Source organism: Bos mutus, chromosome 6 (assembly GCF_027580195.1).
Source record: "Bos mutus isolate GX-2022 chromosome 6, NWIPB_WYAK_1.1, whole genome shotgun sequence".
Classification (NCBI taxonomy): Eukaryota; Metazoa; Chordata; class Mammalia; order Artiodactyla; family Bovidae; genus Bos; species Bos mutus.
Genome location: NC_091622.1, coordinates 57,144,592 through 57,164,609, shown reverse-complemented (window position 1 = coordinate 57,164,609; position 20,018 = coordinate 57,144,592). Strand labels below are relative to the sequence as shown.

The following is a 20,018-nucleotide window of genomic DNA, read 5'->3' as shown; positions in this document are numbered from 1 at the left end:
TTGAGTAGTTTTATTGGGAAATAGCCACGACCACTCTTTTATGTCTGTGGGTGCTTTCCATCCACAACAGTAGAGCTGCATGCTTGTAACAAGGATTGTGTGTAAACCCTAAAATAGTTACTATTTGGCTCTTTACAGAAAGTTTGCCAACCCCTAGTCTATATGAGGAGTATGTGCTTATTCACTACACTATTTCTACATTTCTATAGGTTTGAAATTTTTCAAAATAAAAAGTTGGACAAAACTAGAGACGTCAAGGGAATTCCCTGGTGGTCCAGTGGTTTAGGACTCCGTGCTTTGACTGGCGAGGGTGCAGATTCAAACCCTGGTCATGGAACTAAGATCTCACAAGTCATGCGGCATGGCCAACCACCCCCGCCCCCGCAAAAAAACCAATAATAATAATAAAAAAAACCAAAGACATCAACCCCAACAAAAAATTTTAAAAGTAGTACTTATATTTTAAAAAAGATTTTCAATTCTAAAGAGTTAGTGGGTTGTGGAATTCTACAAATGAATAGAATTCATGATATAAAATATATTAATAATATTTAGCATTATCAGAAAATAAGGAAACCTTAGCCATGGGTTTATGGCTGTTGTGATAGGTATGTTGATGCCTTGCTTGAGTCCAGACATCATATCTATGGACTAACGTCCCAGTTTTCTGATCCTGTCTGTCTTCAAACTATTGGGAGCTTGGCTGAAGCCTTGTGTGTAAGACCTTCCCAGGATAGAAGAGATGGGGAGCCTCGTAGTGGGCCTGCTGGTCACTCACCAAGAACTCAGATCCCCTGTTTATCTTTTTAATTTTACTCTGGGAACAAAAAGGTCACAATTAAAGTATAAACAAAAATCTAGGGAACTAGATCTCTTTATCGAAATCAAGATTTTAAGCATGTGGAAAATACTCATTTATGTGCAAACAACTGGAGGGTTGATAATAGATAAAACAGACTTATAATTAGACATTTCTCAATGACGATAATAAAACGGCAAAGTTTCCAAGTATCTTCAGCAATTTAGAAACTAATATTTGAATTTAAGTCCACTCAATAAGCCATGTGAAAAATGTAAATACTATAGACCCTTGAATAGTAAGTTGTATTGTTATTTATAAAAGAAAGTTTTTTTTAAAAAAACATTACATATATTTTCACAGGATAATGAAAAGGAAAAGATAAATATATAGAGAAAATAGATCTTTTTGTTTTTTAAATTTTTTGTCCATGCTGCATGGCATGTGGGATCTTAGCTACCCAACCAGGGATCAAACTTGAACCTCCTGCAGCAGAAGTGCAGTTTTAACTACAGGATCGCCAGGGAAATTCCCTGAATATAGATCTTTAAATTGGACTTAATGTTCATTTGTTTTCAAAACAGTGAGTCACAGAAATATGAAAACACTAAGTAAGAATGAGAATGAGAATTATTCAGAAGATTCAGGGCTCATTTGGATGTAGCTTGCTATTTCCTTTATGATAAACTCCCCGACAGGTGAATATTCTGAGTTCTTGTACTCAAGGTTTATAGTTTTGTTTTACTATTTCTTGCTTTGCTGCTGGCACTCACTTCTCCCTGATTAAGGAAAGTCTAACTGCAACACATCTTCCCCAGCCCCTCTAACCTGCTACATTTAATCTGTTATTGGCTGGCTAATTTAGGATGCTCAGAAAATTTCCTTTGCTCTTATTTCCACATAATGAAAATTTGGTTCACAAGCCAGAAAAACCCTCTAATCAATGCTCTGGGGTGTATGTGCCATTACCACCTAGACAGACTTATGCTGTCCACTACAGCAGCCACTAGTAACACGTGGCTATGGTGCACTTGCAATATGGCTGGTGCAAATGAGGAACTGAACTGAAATTTCAAATTGCATATGTGGCTCATATTTTACTTCTGTTGGATAGCACTGACTTAACTCACTTTAAAAAAAAATTTCCTGATTTTGAACTGTATTCTGAATAGAGAAGTGAAAGCTAAGCGACTGTTAAATGTGTACTATTACATTTACATGTGCTAGCTACATGTACCATGGCTGATACAGTTCCAAATGTTACAGGTGTTGGAAACTGAGTGACTCAAACCCTTTCAGTTCAGTCGCTCAGTCGTGTCCAATCTTTGCGACCCCATGGACTGCAGCACGCCAGGCTTCCCTGTCCATCACCAGTTCCCAGAGCTTACTCAAACTCATGTCTGTCGAGTCAGTGATGCCATCCAACCACCTCATCCTCTGTCAACCCCTTCTCCTCCTGCCTTCAATTTTTCCCAGCATCAGGATCTTTTTCACTTAGTCAGTTCTTCGCAGCAGGTGGCCAAAGTATTGAAGTTTCAGCTTCAGCATCAGTCCTTCCAATGAATATTCAGGACTGATTTCCTTTAGGATTGACTGGTTTGATCTCCTTGCAGTCCAAGGGACTCCCAAGAGTCTTTTCCAACACCACAGTTCAAAGGCATCAATTCTTTGGCACTCAGCTTTCTTTATAGTCCAAACTTTTACAAAGTCACAAAACATGACCTTGAAGCTACTAGACTGTCAGCTCTTTGGCGGTGAGGACACTTTCTGCTGTGACTCTTTATCTTCCCCCAAACCCAGCATGACTTACACACGATGGATGCTCAAAGATATTTGTTGAATAGATTTGTAATTGATTGGATGGATTTCATTAATTTCATTAATTTAATCCACTAATTCATTAATGGATTTTAATTCATTTGTACCAGGGACATGGAGAAAAAGTCACTGGTGTCAGCCTCAAATAAAAAGTACTAGAATAAGGAAATTTTATTGATATTACTGAAGTTAGGAAGTTTCCCATACAGGGAAATTTTAGAAGGAAATAAGTAGGAAGTAAGCACTCCTGTTTCTCAACACTTCAAACAGCTGTTAAAATCACAATACTGCTGCAGGTTCTGAAACAACATTCTTACTTAAACTACATACTGGACAGATGAGCTATTTTACTTAGTGTCTGCAGAGAATTTAGGAAGTTTAAGGAATAAAAACTACAGCTGCTGCCATCCATACCTATTTCCAGGTGGGGCGCACAGTTCCAAATAGTACTTGATTTTGGGCTCTGTCCCACTGGTCCGCATGGTGGCCACGCCTCCATTAGCAAAGCTAAAGGTGATCATTTGGCTGCTTTTACTAGTCGGGAGAATCTAGGAATTAATTTTCATGTTATAAATTTATTAGTAAGTAGCAACGTAAGTTGTTTTTTACCTAACTAATATTTTTCCTCAAATAAGCAAGAAAGTAAATGCAAAAAAAAGAACACATTTGAGGAAGTTAGAAAATGTACTCGGTATAAATGAAATAAATAATAATAAGGCAATTTGTGAAAATAAAGTAACTTTGTATACTACTTTTTACCTCTGTAGTTTTATTAAAGCTACTAAAAGTTTTTCTAAAATCGAAACACACCCTTTCACAAGAAATTGTTTTAAACTGATTAATAATGCGTTACAAAACCCCACAAAACAATGAAACAGGCTTATTTTACTTTCAAAAGCTTCTGGTATATGTATCATGGCTGACTGCTCTTCAAACTCTACTAAAGTGACCAAAGTATTAAAATAAAAAAGCATGCAAGGGCAAAGCAGCAGCAGCTGTTGAGGGGTCTGCCAAACAATCATGGCAGTCAGAAACCAGATGAAGGGGCGGAAGGAGCCTGCTGGAACACAGGACAATGAGCAGGGGGCGCCTATAAGAGGCAGACGAGAACTGAGTCAGGATGCTCTGCAGAACCCTGGCAGAGCTCACTAACCAGGGCACCAGGTACTGCAAAGGGCAGGCGTGAGGCAAAGGCAGACAAAGGCAGCATCTGAAAGGAGCTATTCGATCCTCCCAGATCCTCAACTTCTGCCCATGTGGTCAACAAACCACCTCATCAGGAGACGCCTTAAATCTCTGGTATAACTGAAACAGAAGAGCTTAGAAGTTGGGGACACTGGGCATCATGGAAGGCAGGGCATGGAGAAAACTGAAAGTAATTCAGAGTCCCCACACTGAACACTAGCACCCCTCCTCCCAGGTCCCATGGACCTCTCCTCCACTTCCAGGGACTCAGCATCCCAGCTTATTACACTTAGGCAGGAGACTAGGGTGACAGCGAGGCGTACCCAGAAGACCTTGAAGGAAATAAAGACAATTTATAGGAAGAAAGATCTACATTAAAAAAAAGCTGTAATTAATATCCTTAATAGAGATATGATATACATGAAACAAGATATTACTTTTAATAGAGGAAAAAGAGCTGAAATGTTCAAAGAAGCAGACATTTAATGTTGAGGTAATCTCCCCAAAAGTAGGAAAGGAAGACACAGATGGACAACGGGAAGACAGAAACTTTGAAAGTAGAACATCACTCCAGGAGGGTCAGCATCTAAGAACTTGTCAAGAAGAACTTGTCAAGAAGGGGAGAACAGAAAATTTGAGGGAAAAGGTTATTTGGAAAACAACCATCCAGCCCCCTTCTTTGAAAAAATTCAAGAGTTTCTCAGGACGGAAAAAAATGACTCCATAGGCCAACAAAGACCAACCAAGTGTCCAGAAAAATGAAAGAAAGGAGGCCCATACTAAAAGCTTATCACTGAAATTCTGAACCCAAGGTTTAGTGGAATGTTCCTAATACTTTCCACAGAGGAAAAAACAATTGCATAGAAAGGACTGAATGAGTATAGCATCCTTATCCCTGGATGCAGCACACAGCAGGTCCCAGCTATTTCCTGAATAAATGAATGATGGATGCTTCAGAGCTTAACAAACATGGAGCAATGCTTTCAAATCTGTGAGTCAACAAAGTGTGCGGGTACAGCAAGACATTTTCAGACCTAAACACCTCTAAAAATTTACCTCTATTCACTTCTTCTTAGGAAGATACTAGAAAATGTGATTTAGGAAGCTAATTATAAAAAGGGGTCCAGGAGCAAGGGATATAACCCCAGAGAGTAGTGAAGAGCATCCCCAGGATGACAGCTGGGCATTCAAGCCAGAGAGCAGTGGGCCCTCCCCAGAGAAAGGGGCCAGGAGGGAGGCCATTGGAAACAAGATGGAGCCAACAGAAGCATGGAATCACTGGACTAGGTAGAAAACCCTACTGAAAGCTGTTTGAAGGATGTGGGAAGGACTGGTGAGGAATACATAGAAATCCATGCAGATGAAAGAACAAAGCAGCTATTAATTACAGAAAAAATAATTCTTTATACAATGTAAGGGGAACCTAAGCAAAGTACACTACTCAGCTAAGCAGAAAACAATAGCTACTAGTCCTCATAATACAAGCTTGGAATCTGATGTTGCCAAAACCTGTGGTACAAACAAATGTACTGCAGGCACAGGGGAGAAGAGTTGTGAATGTCGCAACTCTAAGAACCAAATCCCTATTTCCATCATGTTGTTACGTTAGGTCGCTTTAGTAGTGTCTGACTCTTTGCGACCCTATGGAGTATAGCTTGCCAGGCTCTTCTGTCCATGCGATTTTCCGGGCAAGAATACTGGAGTGGGGTTGCCATTTCCTCCTCCAATCTCCATCATAGAAAATTAATAAAGCCTAACACTGATAAGTCAAAGCATCACCACATGAGCATGTTATTTAGAAATCTGGTGGTAAATACCAGAGAAACAACTGAGAGGGAAGGTGGTTTTCTTGACACATGGCAATGAAATGGTAGGAGGTAGAACTGCCAAGTTTCTTCATAACCCTTTAATACTATTTGCCTTTTAAAAACATATTGTGTGCAGATGTAAATTAAAAAATATAAAAAGGAGAATATTAAAGCAAATGTCCAGCATCTCATAGGGATATTCTTACTCTTCTTCCCCTACCCACTTGCCATAGTTAGCAATACTATCTTCTGCCATATTTGTGCCTTCTTTTGACTCCAGTTGGGGATCCACATGGCAGGAAGAATTTGAACTCATGTGCTATAGCTAACAACTCCCATATGAATGAATGAATTAGTGTTAGTTGCTCAGTCATGTGCAACTCTGTGCAACCACATGAACTATAGCCTGCCACATTCCTCTGTCCATGGAATTCTCCAAGCAAGTATACTGGAGTGAGTAGCCATTCCTTTCTCCAGGGGATCTTCCCGACCCAGGGATTGAGCCTGGGTATCCTACTCTGCAGGTGGATTCTTTACCATTTGAGCCACCAGGGAAGCCCCAACAACTCCCATATAGTCAGAGAATAGGGTAAAACTAAGGAGGAAGCTAACAGTAGTTCTCAAGGCTGGACGAGTAACATCAGCATCAGCAGGGCACTTATTAGAAAGGCAGACAAGGGGTGGGCTGCAGCGCTCAGTGTTTTAACCTGGCCACTAGGTGATTCTGGTGTTTTTTCAAGTTCAGCTGCTGAAAGAGAGGAAAAGCCAGATGTGCAATCAGAAGACCCAGATTCTACCCAGACCATCACCAATTAGCTTCTAACCACAGGCAGGTCTTACACTTCTGAGTGTAGTCATCCCTCGGCACCCATGGAGGGTGCCAGGAGCCCCTGCAGATACCAAAATCCACAGATGCTTGAGTCCATTATATACACTAGTGTAGTAAGTTGACCCTCAGGGTTTATGATGTGAAACCCTAAGATACCCAGAGCCGACTGTATTGATTTCCTGCTGTGTTAAAAGATGGCATGGGCTGAGATGACTAGTGAGAATCCCTGTAGTTTTAGCTCATGTTTTAAAATTATCTCTATATTTTAATAGCTTATTTATAATAATGCCTAAAATCAGCTTCAATTAATTATATGATTAAATAGGTTGAACTATTCAAAGCACAGTGAAAAAGTAAATCGAGAAGACTTTAACTGATAAAAAACATTACTTACAGCTTTTTTATCAGGTTCGTTATCATCATAGCCAGTTGTAAGATCCCTAATGTGAGAAATCTCAAATCTGCCACAAGTTTTTGGATAATTACTCTTCCCATCATAGTTTCTAAGGTTTTCAAATAATTGTTTAATAGTTTCTTGATCATGGCAGATAAAATACGAAGCTCTGGTGATATGGTAGCCATACCTATCAATACAAACATGGTTACATGCAAATGAGGGACAAATAATTGGGCACAGTGTACACTGAACATGTATCTATCAAACAGTATATTCTAAAACAAACAACCACGACTAATTTCAAAGGAGTAATTCAGCATTAAATAAAGAGGTCCAACAATCTACACCAGGAATCACTGCCCTGCTGTGTGGCCCTCAGTCTCTGTTTGTAAGTAAAAGTTTTATCATTGGAATACAGCCACGTCATGCCCATTACCTTGTGTCTGGTTGCTTTTGCACTAGAAAGGCAGAAATAAGTAATTGCTACAAAGACTAAATAGATGTTTAATGAACACATTTAGTCTTTTTCAACACTGGACATTTAAAAAATCACATTCTTCCCTTAGCCATTTCTGCAACTAACGTTCTCATTTATTAAGGATTAACGTCATCACGAATGGTAATTACTATTAACTGCTTAAGTAGCAAAAGGAAAAGGTGATCTCTTATTTAGTTTTCATACAAAATAGAATTCATAACTAAAGCAAGAGCATCAGAAAGAATATGAGTATCGGGTGCACAAGAAGAGAGTAAAACATTAAAAAATATTCCTGTGTGGGGATGCATGTTAATTGTATCCACTGTGATCATTTCACAATATAGACATACACTGAATCACTGTGTTGTATACCTGAACTGATAAAAAAAAATTACTTCAATTAAATAGTCAATAGAAACTTACTCAACATAGATGGCTTTTAGCTGCTGAGACAAAGACAAATTCTTGGTTGCTAGAAAGCTGGCCAACTCTGCAGTTATGACGGCAGCGCTGACTCCATCTTTGTCCAGCACGAAAGGGCAGCACATATATCCTGCAGAAACACGAGTCATACACATATCCTGAGGATTGGGTCCTTTTACACACTTAGGATACACACATCTATATGCATCCTGCCTATTGCATGAGAGATTGTCAAGGATGTAAATGATTCTCATTCACCACCATTGTATTTAAGAATCTAGCCCAGTGCCTAGCGGGTCTTCACGAAGTATTTGTTGAGTACAAACTACTATGTATAAAATAAATGATATATAAGGATGCATTGTACAACACAAGGAGTCTAGCCAATATTTTATAATAACTATAAATGAAGTATAGTCTATAAAAGTATTGAATCACTATGTTGTAAACCTGAAACTAATATGGATGTGCTCAGATGCTCAGTTGTGTCCAACTCTTCGCAACCACATGGACTGTATTCTGCAAGGCTTATCTGTCCATGGGATTCTCCAGGAAAGAATACTAGAATGGGTTGCCATGCCCTCCAGGGATCCATGCCCTCCATGCCCTCCAGAATAGATCAGCCCAGGGATCGAGCCCTCATCTCTTAGGTCTCCTGCACTGGCAGGCAGGTTCTTTACCACTAGTGCCACCTGGGAAGCCCTCAGGTCAGTTCAGTTCAGTCGCTCAGTCGTGTCCAACTCTTTGTGACTCCATGGACTGCAGTACGCCAGGCTTCCCTGTCCATCACCAACTCCAGGAGCTTACTCAAACTCATGTCCATTGAGTTGGTGATGCCATCCAACCATCTCATCCTCTGTCATCCCATTCTCCTGCCTTCAATCTTCCCAGCATCAGGGTCTTTTCAAATGAGTCAGTTCTTCGCATCAGGTGGCCTAACTATTGGAGTTTCAGCTTCAGCATCAATCCTTCTAATGAATATTCAAGACTGATTTCCTCTAGGATGGACTGGTTGGATCTCCTTGCAGTCCAAGGGACTCTCAAGAGTCTTCTCCAACACCACAGTTCAAAAGCATCAATTCTTCAGCACTCAGATTTCTTCATAGTCCAACTCTCACATCCATACATGACTACTGGAAAAACCACAGCTTTGACTAGATGGACCTTTGTTGGCAAAGTAATGTCTCTGCTTTTTAACATGCTGTCTAGGTTGGTCACAACTTTTCTTCCAAGGAGTAAGTACCTTTTAATTTCATGACTGCAGTCACCATCTGCAGTGGTTTTGGAGCCCCCAAAAATAAAGTCAGCCACTGTTTCCCCATCTATTTGCCATGAAATGATGGGACCGGATGCCATGATCTTAGTTTTCTGAATGTTGAACTTTAAGCCAACTTTTTCACTCTCCTCTTTCACTTTCATCAAGAGGCTCTTTAGTTCTTCTTTGCTTTCTGTTATAAGTGTGGTGGCATGTGCTTATCTGAGGTTATTGATAGTTCTCCCTGCAATCTTGATTCCAGCTTGTGCTTCATCCAGCCCAGCATTTCTCATGATGTACTCTGAATATAAGTTAAATAAGCAGGGAAGCCCTCAACTATGCTTTAATTAAAAAAAAAAAAAGGAACAAAAAGAGGAAGTATTTGTTGAATAAACTGTAAGGAGAGTCTCCCTTCTAGACAAAATGTCCTCATTTTCCAGGTCTAGCCCTTCAGCTCACACAAAATTGTTTCTAATTGCTCGAGTCGATGCTTATTCTGTCTTCTCTGAATTCCCATAGTTTTTGCCAGTACCTGATTCACCTTGACAGTGAGCCTCTACTCTTTTGTGTGGTTACTAACCTCACCTATATAAACTACTGTAGGCTAACATCAGTTCATCCATTTCCTTCAGGGTCCATATGTAATTGATAAGCAAAAAATATTTGATGAACAAATTTTTGGGCTTCCCAGGTAGCACTAGTGGTAAAAAAAAAATCACCTGCTAATGCAGGAGACATAAGAGATGAAGGTTCAATCCCTGGGTCAGGAAGATCCCCTGGAGGAGGGCATGACAACCCACTCTAGTATTCTTGCCTAGAGGATCCCATGGACAGAGGAGCCTGGTGGGCTATGGTCCATATGGTTGCAAAGAGTTGGACACGACTGAAGCAACTTAGCACACACATAGTAACTTTTACTAAATAAACAGCTAAAATATCCCCAGCACAAACATTTGCATTTCACGTTTCTATTGCTGGCTCTCTTTTTCGCTCATTTATAGTGATTATTTAAGACAAGTGTTTTCCCATCATCCTGGCTGGTTCTTTCAGGTGATACTCACTCTGATGGAAGTCCTACAACTGTGGCTTCTCCTTTCTTCTGGACATATCTCTGCAGGGCACTCTCTGACGGGCAATGAACTATATGTGCCCTGATACCAATACCACAGTAAGGAAATACCACAGCTCCCCTGGATTTTCTTAAGCTACTACAGCCAAGTACAAAACACAACTATTCACAGTCATCAGGGGAGAGGATTCACTTGCTTACACGAATGGCTTGATTATTTGTGAGATATTCTTTTCAGCTAAAAAAAAAATCTGTGACACAAACTCTGGGATTTGACAGTTCAGCATTTGCAGAGGGTCACAGAAGAAAAGCAAACTGCATGCTTCTGTTTCATTGTTATTCTTTGAACCCAAATCCAAATCTTTGCCCGTTTATTTGCATTCTATAAATTAACTGATCACGTGATTATGGTGCTCAACTCTTACCAATAGCTTCTTCAAATGCAAATAGGACATTTTTCCCCTGGTCTATCAGCTGTTTGGCTCGATTTCCCATCCACTTAAAGCCAGTTAATGTTTCCTAAAAGGATAATCCAAGAGAGAAAGAAATGCCTTAGACTTTCTCCAGAGCAAAAGAAAGGGAAAGGGGCAACTCTCCCAAACACTATACCTCGAAGTGAAAGCCCTCCTTCAAGGCGATAGCTCGCAGGATTTTGGAAGAGACGGTGCTGGACAACATGTATAAGTTTTGGAGGGCGCTGTGATCTTGGTTCTTTTCTTTCCAAGAAGTAAAGAGCCACCAGCCCAGGAGGGCCCCCAACTCATTGCCTGAAAACACTTTCCATTTGCCACTGAAAGAAAAAACCACCTATGCATGACAATAATCTTAAGAGAGTGCTTAATTGTAAGCAACAAATATGGACAGAACAATTAAGCCAAACAAGGCTCCAAGGGGCCTCTGCAGGACTGTTCTCACTCTTCTTTCTTGTTGTTGTTGTTCTCATTATTCTTGTTCACATAACAGAAGTGTGGCTACCACTGCACAAACATCTGAGCAGCTACCGTGTCTCAGCCAGTTTGCCTAGACAAACATCCTATCATTGAAAATTTTTAAGTATGTCAATGATGACACAGAAATGCTTTTATCTCAGTCTTCAGCAAAGGCTTTGGTTTTAAACATAACAGATACATGCTGGCAAGATGCTCCCCAAGTATAATAGCTTATATATTTCAATTTTTTGCCCAGCACTGCAGATTCTGAGAGACAGCTTACCATTCCTTAAGATTCAGCACAGTACTCACAGTCTGGACACCAGAGAACAGGCCTGCAACGGTCCCTTTGTGAAGTCAAGGTGGTTACAAGCATACCTCACATGTGATCATGTAGCACCTCAGCTTAAATTTCTAAACACTGACACAGAATTGAACCTGTTTTGTCATAACTGAAAGTCCTAACCCTTTGGCAGCACTAAACTGTCCCCCAAACATTACACATGCTGTTTGACCTGCAAAACTACATGGAGGCTGTGTACTTTTCAACTTTCCTCCTAATCCATCACTGCTCTGTACAAACTCTACAGTCACACTTATCTCAAGCATTGCAGCACCCCACAGGCATGCTCTCTGGTCTCAGTTCAGTCAGTCAGTTTAGTCACCCAGTTATGTCTGACTCTTGGCGACCCCATGAAACACAGCACACCAAGCCTCCCTGTCCATCACCAACTCCCGGAGTTCACCCAAACCCATGTCCATTGAGTCAGTGATGCCATTCAACCATCTCATCCTCTGTTGTCCCCTTGTCCTCCTGTCCTCAATCTTTCCCAGCATCAGGGTCTTTTCAAATGAGTCAGCTCTTCACATCAGGTGGCCAAAGTATTGGAGTTTCAGCTTCAACATCAGTTCTTCCAATGAACACCCAGGACTGATCTCCTTGCAGTCCAAGGGACTCTCAAGAGTCTTCTCCAACACCACAGTTCAAAAGTATCAATTCTTCGGCACTCAGCTTTCTTTATAGTCCAACTCTCACATCCATACATGACCACTGCAAAAACCATAGCCTTAAACTAGATGGACCTTTGTTGGCAAAGTAATGTCTGCTTTTTAACATGCTATCTAGGTTGGTCATAACTTTCCTTCCAAGGAGTAAGCATCTTTTAATTTCATGGCTGCAACACCATCTGCAGTGATTTTGGAGCCCAGAAAAATAAAGTCTGACACTGTTTCCACTGTTTCCCCATCTATTTGCCATGAAGTGATGGGACCGGATGCCATGATCTTAGTTTTCTGAATGTCGAACTTTAAGCCAACTTTTTCATCTCCTCTTTCACTTTCATCAAGAGGCTCTTTAGTTCTTCTTTACTTTCTGCCACAAGGGTGGTGTCATCTGCATATCTGAGGATATTGATATTTCTCCCAGCATCTTGATTCCAGCTTGTGCTTCCTCCAGCCCAGTGTTTCTCATGATGTACTCTGCATAGAAGTTAAATAAGCAGGGTGACAATATACAGCCTTGACATACTCCTTTTCCTATTTGGAACCAGTCTGTTGTTCCATGTCCAGTTCTAACTGTTGCTTCCTGACCTGCATACAGGTTTCTCAAGGGGCAGGTGAGGTGGTCTGGTATTCCCATCTCTTTCAGAATTTTCCACAGTTTATTGTGATCCACACAGTCAAAGGCTTTGGCATAGTCAAGAAAGCAGAAATAGATGTTTTTCTGGAACTCTCTTGCTTTTTCAATGATTCAGCAGATGTTGGCAATTTGATCTCTGGTTCCTCTGCCTTTTCTAAAACCAGCTTGAACATCTGGAAGTTCACGGTTCACATATTGCTGAAGCCTGGCTTGGAGAATTTTAAGCATTACTTTACTAGCGTGTGAGATGAGTGCACTTGTGAGGTAGTTTGAGCATTCTTTGGCATTGCCTTTCTTTGGGATTCAACATGGCATTGAAGGTCTGGCTCCTCACCAAACCTTGCCAAGTGCTGACCTTTAAAGCCAGCACCAAAGTACTTTGCCCTCATTAGGTACTGAGTCACTAATTAACGATAAAAGGGGGTGGTAACAAGTAAGTTCAATACCAAATACACACTGGCTGGCTGACCCTACATTGTGCTTGCAGGACCTGTGGCCCCTGGACTGGTACTTCCTCTACGTCAGAGGATCTGACAGAGGTTCAGTGAGATGATCATTTGCAAGATAACTGGGAAACATTTCCAAATACATCTGGTCTCTCCAGAAACATCTGACTGACACTATATCACACGTTATGCAGGTAATCACAATTTATTGTACCTGTCTTGCTTTTCTGCCACAGCAAGTCTATCAGCATCTGGGTCATTTGCTAAAATGATTTTGGCCTTGATTTTGTCAGCCAAAGCAAAAGACAAAGTCTGAAAAAAAGAGAAAAAGAAGAGAAAAAGATCACTCCAACCAAGAACTGAGCACACTACAGTCTTTAAAAATATTCAGTTCTTTAAGAACTAAAAGAGGTCTTTTCCCAAACCAAGACTGAATCCTATTTCTGGAACTGGTCTTGGTTGGTCACATACTACTTCCTAAGTCAGAGGTCAGATAACGAGAGCATCAACGCACGACCCACGTGTACCAGTGGGACTCGCCCAACACCTGACTGTGTTTGTGGCTGGCCTGGTTATTTCCAAGCCTGGCCCTGTGATCAACCTCACAGACAAACCAAAATTGACTCTCTGAGTATAACTGTTACCCTAACCTTTAAAAAGTTTAAGTGGGGGCTTCTTTGATGGTCCAGCAGCTAAGACTCTGTGCCCCCAGTGCAGGGGGCCTGGTTCAATCACTGGTCAGGGAACTAGATCCCACATGTTGCAACTAAGATCTGGGGCAGCCAAGTAAATAAATACTAAAAATAAATAAAATAAAAAGCTTAAAGGAACCATAATTTAAATAGCAACTTTTTCATATCAAAAAAATGTCAACTGAGTGATAAAAATTGTGTGACAAACCTCCATTCTATTATTGTTTCTTTTTGGCATTAAGAAGCACAGTAAACTAAATGAAACTAAATTAATTAAATTGAATGTAAAGCATCATTTTAAATTTGCGAGCAATTTCAGCTTTCACATCCTGATGCTTAACACATCTGATTTGAAAGTTCTTTTAAGAAATGGATAACTAATAAATTAAATTTCCAGTGACGAAATTAATTTTTGTTTGGCACAATGAAAACACACAAAAAACTTATTTTACTCCAAAGTAATAGTTTTGAATTATATTCAAGATAAATTTTATAATTAAAAAAAGTCAAGTTACCAAGACACCTTTACCCTCTTCGGGATTCGGGTATTTCACTGTTGGGAACTCAGGATCAGGGTCCTTCTGTTCGGGAACAGCCTCGGGAGGAACAAAGTCGAATGCCTTGAAAGCCGACTGCACGAAGCTGTGACCCACACCATGGACAGAGGTATGCACGAACTTCACCTTGGTCTCCTTGTTCACAGCCCTAGAAACAGACACGTGGAGAATGAGAAGAAACACAAGCATGGCTCTCAAAACGAAAGGTTTGCAAAATATCAAGGAACCAGATACCTAAGAACATAAGATTTCAAAATAATAAGAATGTATAAGACAACTGAGTGTCTTTCAAAATTCTATTAAAAAAAAAAGAAAGAAAGCTTTTTCACTCTCTTCCAAACATACATGCTCCCATAACACATTGTTTTAAATTTCACTCTGTAGTTACTTCCTGCAAATCCGATTACTTTTGGATTTTGTTTCATGCTACAACTTTCACACCTACAGTGGGTTCCAAGAAGGACTCCCAGCTGGCCCATGGCAGTACCTACCCACAGCAGTGCCAGCTCCAGGGCTTCAACTATTCTCTACAATCTTCACATATGATTTTCAAAATGTCCCTTTGAACACAATGTGATGGAACTTCCCATATACAGATGTATAACTAATAAAACATTTTCTTTGTCAAGTAACAATCCTATTTAGCAAAGTGCTCTGATTGAGGGACTTAATGTAGAATAAAAATAACATCAAAATTAACAGCAGAAGTTATAGAAAATGTAAATACAAAGTGTTAAAAAATTCCAGCTATCTGACTGCTAGGTTCTAAGGTAGTGTGCACTTCTTTTGGCAATGAGTAAATGAACAAGGTCTTCCTTAAGACAACGGTAGTTTAAAACAAACATATCTTTGAAAACAGATACATCTAGAAAAATAAATATGCAAGATTAGTGAGAACAAATCTGGAAAAGATAGAATTCAGAAGTTGATCCAATTTGAATTGGGAAATACGTGAGAAGCAGTAAGGCTTAGTGGTTAACATGATTTGGAGACAGATTCTAAATTTAAATCCTGGAGATCTGCTACTTTTATTTGGCTGCCCTGGGTTTTAGTTGTAACACACAGGATCTTCGATCTTTGTCGCAGCACGTGAGATCTTTAGTTGTGGCATGTGGGATCTAGTTCCCTGACCAGAGATCAAACCCGGGCCCCCTGCATCGGGAGCGTGAAGTCTTAGCCACTGGACCACTAGGGGAGTCCCTAGAGCTCTGCCACTGCTAAGCTGTGCGACTGTTGCTTATTTTCTGTGACCTCTCTGAGTTACAGTTTTCTCATCTATAAAATGGCAGTATATCAGAACCTACCCTCAGCATTACTGTGATGATTAAAATGAGATGAATTAATTAGTACAAAGGAAGGGAATATAGCAGTTATCTGATAGATAATAGCACTTAAATCCTGTTAGAAATTGTCTGATTAAAGGTGGTATTTCCAATTAGTCAAAGAAAAATAGATTCTTCAGTTTAATATGTTAGTACAACTGCACTTTTTAGAAGAATTTAATCTGCTTTCCTACTTTATGCCTCATACAAAATTAAAAATAACTAAGAATTCAAAAGATTTAAACATTGCAAAATGTGGACTTCCCTGGAATACAGTGGTTAGGACTCTGTGCTTCCACTGCAGGGGACACAGATTTGATTCCTGGCTCGGGAACTAAAATCTCACATGTCATGTGGCATGGCCAAAAACAAAACACTGCAAAATGTAAACATGAAAGCTTTAAAGTAAAACAAGAGTTGTGCTTTTTAAAAAATAGTCTTGGTATAGTGAAATCTTTTTAAGTATGACACAAAACCCAGAAGTAGGCAATTAAAAGTTTCAATGAAAAAATCCAAAGGTAACAACAGATGGGAAAACAATATTTGAAATAAACAAAGACTAGTTTTTCTGTACAAGCAAAGAGGTTTCACAAATGCAAAAAAAGAACAAATACTTAGAAAAATATAGGTTAAATAAAGATAAAAATATTCATAATTAAAAATGTAAATAAAGTTAGGTATTGCTTTCATGTAGCAAACTGGGAGAGAGGAGACATTTCATAATACTCAGTGTAGGTAAGAATGTGTGTGGATCATATACTGTTATCATATTCTGTTGGTGAGAACTTCAGCTAGTATAACATTTCTAAGAGCAATTTTTTAATCATTATTAACTTTATAAATGCATATATAATTCTGATGCCTGCACTGTATCTTTTTTTTTGTGCCCCGCATATCTTGTGGGATCTTAGTTCCCCAACCAAGAACCAAAGCCCTGCCCTCCATAGTGAAAGCGCACAGTTCTAACCACCACTAGGACCATCAGTTCAGTTCAGTTCAGTCGCTCAGTCACGTCCAACTCTTTGCGACCCCATGAATCGCAGCACGCCAGGCCTCCCTGTCCATCACCAACTCCCAGAGTTTACTCAAACTCACATCCATCGAGTCGGTGATGCCATCAGGACATTCCATCTACCGTGTATTTTTTTGAATACTCTTATACACACACACACACCAATACTCAAGGAACCGTGCTCAAAGTTGCAGACTGGCGCTACTTGGTGAATAGCAGAAAACTAGAAACCCTTAGTCTTTATGAAGTTCAGTAAGAGGGACAGAAGGAACATGCACAGATGAGTTTTGTTTGGATTACAGACCATTTTTAAATGGTCCCCAACATTTAAAAATTAGAGAATTTCATATACAAAAATCTAGGTTTCCAGTTTCTCTTAGGAGAAAAAAATCAGATAACTGGTAATGCGGGATCCATGTTTGCACATGGTAACACCAATGGCATGGCAGCTCCCTTCAGGTGGGGTGGGACTTCCACATTCCATACAGGAGCTGCCACTCCCAGACGGTTCAGCAAATACAATACTAGAGACAACCCTAAAGTTCTGCTGCTTAACCATCAGTGGTTCCTTCCTAAGGGGACAATCAGGAGTGATGGGACCCTCAGCATACTAGGGCAGGACAACCCTTCACTCAGCTCCTCTGCTTCCTGTCCATGAGCATCACATCTGTGTCACGGGGTTAAATAGACTGGTACAGTAGCCATTAAAACACAACGGTCAGGACTAATGGGAGCTAATACAGAAAGGTATCCATGACAAATTAACCAGAGGGGAAAAGGCATAGAACAAGACACATGCACTCTATATTCTTAGTTACGATTTGGAAATACTAATATATTACATGTATATATGTTTATATATGAAATGAAAATTTCTGGGAAGATAAAAAAAGTCAACATTTTCTTTTTTTTAATATAAATTTATTTAATTGGACTCTCCTTTTTCTCAACATTTTCTATTTGACACCTTCCAACAAGCTTTTTTTTTACATACATATATAAAAGTATGCACACACACACACATATATAGATATATGTATATATATTATACACACACACACACACACGGCTTTCCTGGTGGCTCAGACAGTAAAGTGTCTGCCTGCAATTCAGGTGACCCAGGTTTGAACCCTAGGTCGGGAAGATCCCCTGGAGAAGGAAATGCAAACCAACTCCAGTACTCCTGCCTGCAAAATCCTATGGACAGAGGACCTGGGTAGCCTATGGGGTTGCAAAGAGTTGGACGTGACTGAGTGACTTCACTTTCTTTCTTTACATGCACATATACATATATATGAATCTACAACAGAGGTCAGAAAACCACAGCCTGTGGGCTAGCCGCCTGCTTCTACAGTCAAAGGATCTACCACTGAGCTATGCCCCTGAAACCCATTTTTATAAACTTTTTTTTAACACAGCTATGTTTGTGTTCATTCATTTCTGTATTATCTATGGCTGCTTTCTTGCAAACACAGAGTTGGGTAGTTGAGCAACATAGTGGCTCACAAAGCCAAAAGTATTCACTATCTTTTTTTTTTTTTTTTCACTATCTTTTTAAGAAAAGTTGCCAACCCCTCATCTATAGCCTCTTAAGTCAGATGCAATAACAGTATATGTAGTATAGAATACCGGTTGAGGACAAAAATATAATGAAAACATAATTTGGTTGAATCACATTAATTTAACTCACTTGAGGTGAGTTTCCAACCCATTTACCTGTGAAAACAGTATTTTTTAAGGTCTTCAAAATAGTCTTTATTGATGGAAGCGCTTGGGTCATGTAGGAGCAGACTGCCATTGAGTATAGAATCGTCCCAGGCTTGAGGCCACGGTTCTAGATTTTCTTCAATAGCCTGTGAAATCCCTTTATCATGAGGAGAGATGATCTGAGCCCCATTATCCCAATAGACCTGGAGAACATGGGAACATATCCAGACGGTTTAGAGTTCATCCATTCCCTGTGCTCCCAAGGCACAGACTTCAGATGGAAGGACATAAATATGGAGAGAAAAATAAAAATACCTTATAACCATTATCCTGCTTTGGATTGTGAGAGGCAGTTATCATGATTCCAGCACAAAGTTTCAAATGTGATACTGTGTAGGGCTGTAATATAGTAGGAAACAAGAACAATTTGAAGCAAAATATTAGATATATTTAAAAGGTCTATCATACATTGTTTGTACCATTTTCCCTTTAATAAACGTAATATATAAATATCATAATGTGTCATACAATATTTTTGTGCCACATCCAAGGAGTATACTCTGATTACCCTTAAAACTAACTCACTGCTCAAAATTTTGTGATGTGTACCCTAAGTAAGAAAGGCAAGTATTTTCCTGTGTATCTTTTTATCCTATCTTCTCCTTGGTGAAGGTAGAAAATTCTTTACACAGTATGATGCTCTGACTCTCCAATGCACATTCTTTTAAGCCTTCTGCTTAGGAAGGAAGCTTATGGCTTCAGTTTATTCTCTCCAACTGCATCCTCTGCTCTTCTTTCCCTGATTTGCTTTTAAATAAAAGGTTGAGGAAAATGTGAACAACATGGAGAGAGCTCTCAGAGCTTGCATTTATCTCCCACTCCAGGGCTGACTGTCCCGCTCTTGTATTTCTACGTAGCTCCCATCTTTATAAGACTACTTCCCCAGATGGGGAGAGGATCCCCTATGGCTACACCTGAGGTTTAGTCTACACAGGGAGCCTGAAATTCTACCTGTCTGTCCCCCTCTACCCTCCCACCAAAAATCACTGTGGTCACTTGCCCCTCTAGGAGGTATCTCATGTTCCCCAGGTGTCCTGGAGCAAAGAAGAAGGGAGAATTACTCCACTACTTGGGCCAGTGATCATGAGACACTTATTTAATTCATGTCTGATATAAAAACAATAGCTACCAACATTAATATAGTACAGAAGACCAAGGATGCCTGAACACATTGCAGTTTTTCCATCAAACAGTAAAATTTGAGCCACATCTGGATGTGACACTGAGCATCTGCTGGGATATTTACAAGCTAGGAGGAGCTGCACTTACCTGTCAGTGCACTAGAGACAGTAAACGCAAAGCTAGTGGAGATTACTTCTGTATTTATACACTCTCATTTCTACTTGATGGAAATAAGTGCATTCGAATTATGTTTTTGGTTTAATTTCTAAAAACATATATTTTGAGCATCTGGCCCTACTCTTAAAAGTTCATTCTACTTAAAAGGAACAGCTGTCGTAGTACCTGTTATCCTTTTCTTTAGATTCTGTTACAATAGGAATTTGATAAAAATCTTACTAAAACATGCCAAGCATGCTTCTGGTACTGGCTATGAATAGGATTTAGAGTGAAACACTCATATATAAAAAGTTG

General features: G+C 39.8%; 1 protein-coding gene across 1 annotated transcript in view; it reads right to left on the bottom strand.

Annotated features, from left to right (window-relative positions):
* Positions 1-20,018, bottom strand: part of PGM2 (phosphoglucomutase 2) — a 41,519-nt gene that overhangs the window by 7,180 nt on the left and 14,321 nt on the right. Inside the window, exons 5-13 of the mRNA XM_005899275.3 lie at positions 18,681-18,764; positions 18,375-18,568; positions 14,283-14,472; positions 13,290-13,387; positions 10,671-10,851; positions 10,487-10,580; positions 7,738-7,867; positions 6,834-7,023; positions 3,032-3,165 (exon numbers count right to left, since the gene is read on the bottom strand). Of these exons, the coding sequence (XP_005899337.1) occupies positions 3,032-3,165; positions 6,834-7,023; positions 7,738-7,867; positions 10,487-10,580; positions 10,671-10,851; positions 13,290-13,387; positions 14,283-14,472; positions 18,375-18,568; positions 18,681-18,764 (1,295 nt within the window). The remainder of the gene's footprint in view (positions 1-3,031; positions 3,166-6,833; positions 7,024-7,737; positions 7,868-10,486; positions 10,581-10,670; positions 10,852-13,289; positions 13,388-14,282; positions 14,473-18,374; positions 18,569-18,680; positions 18,765-20,018) is intronic.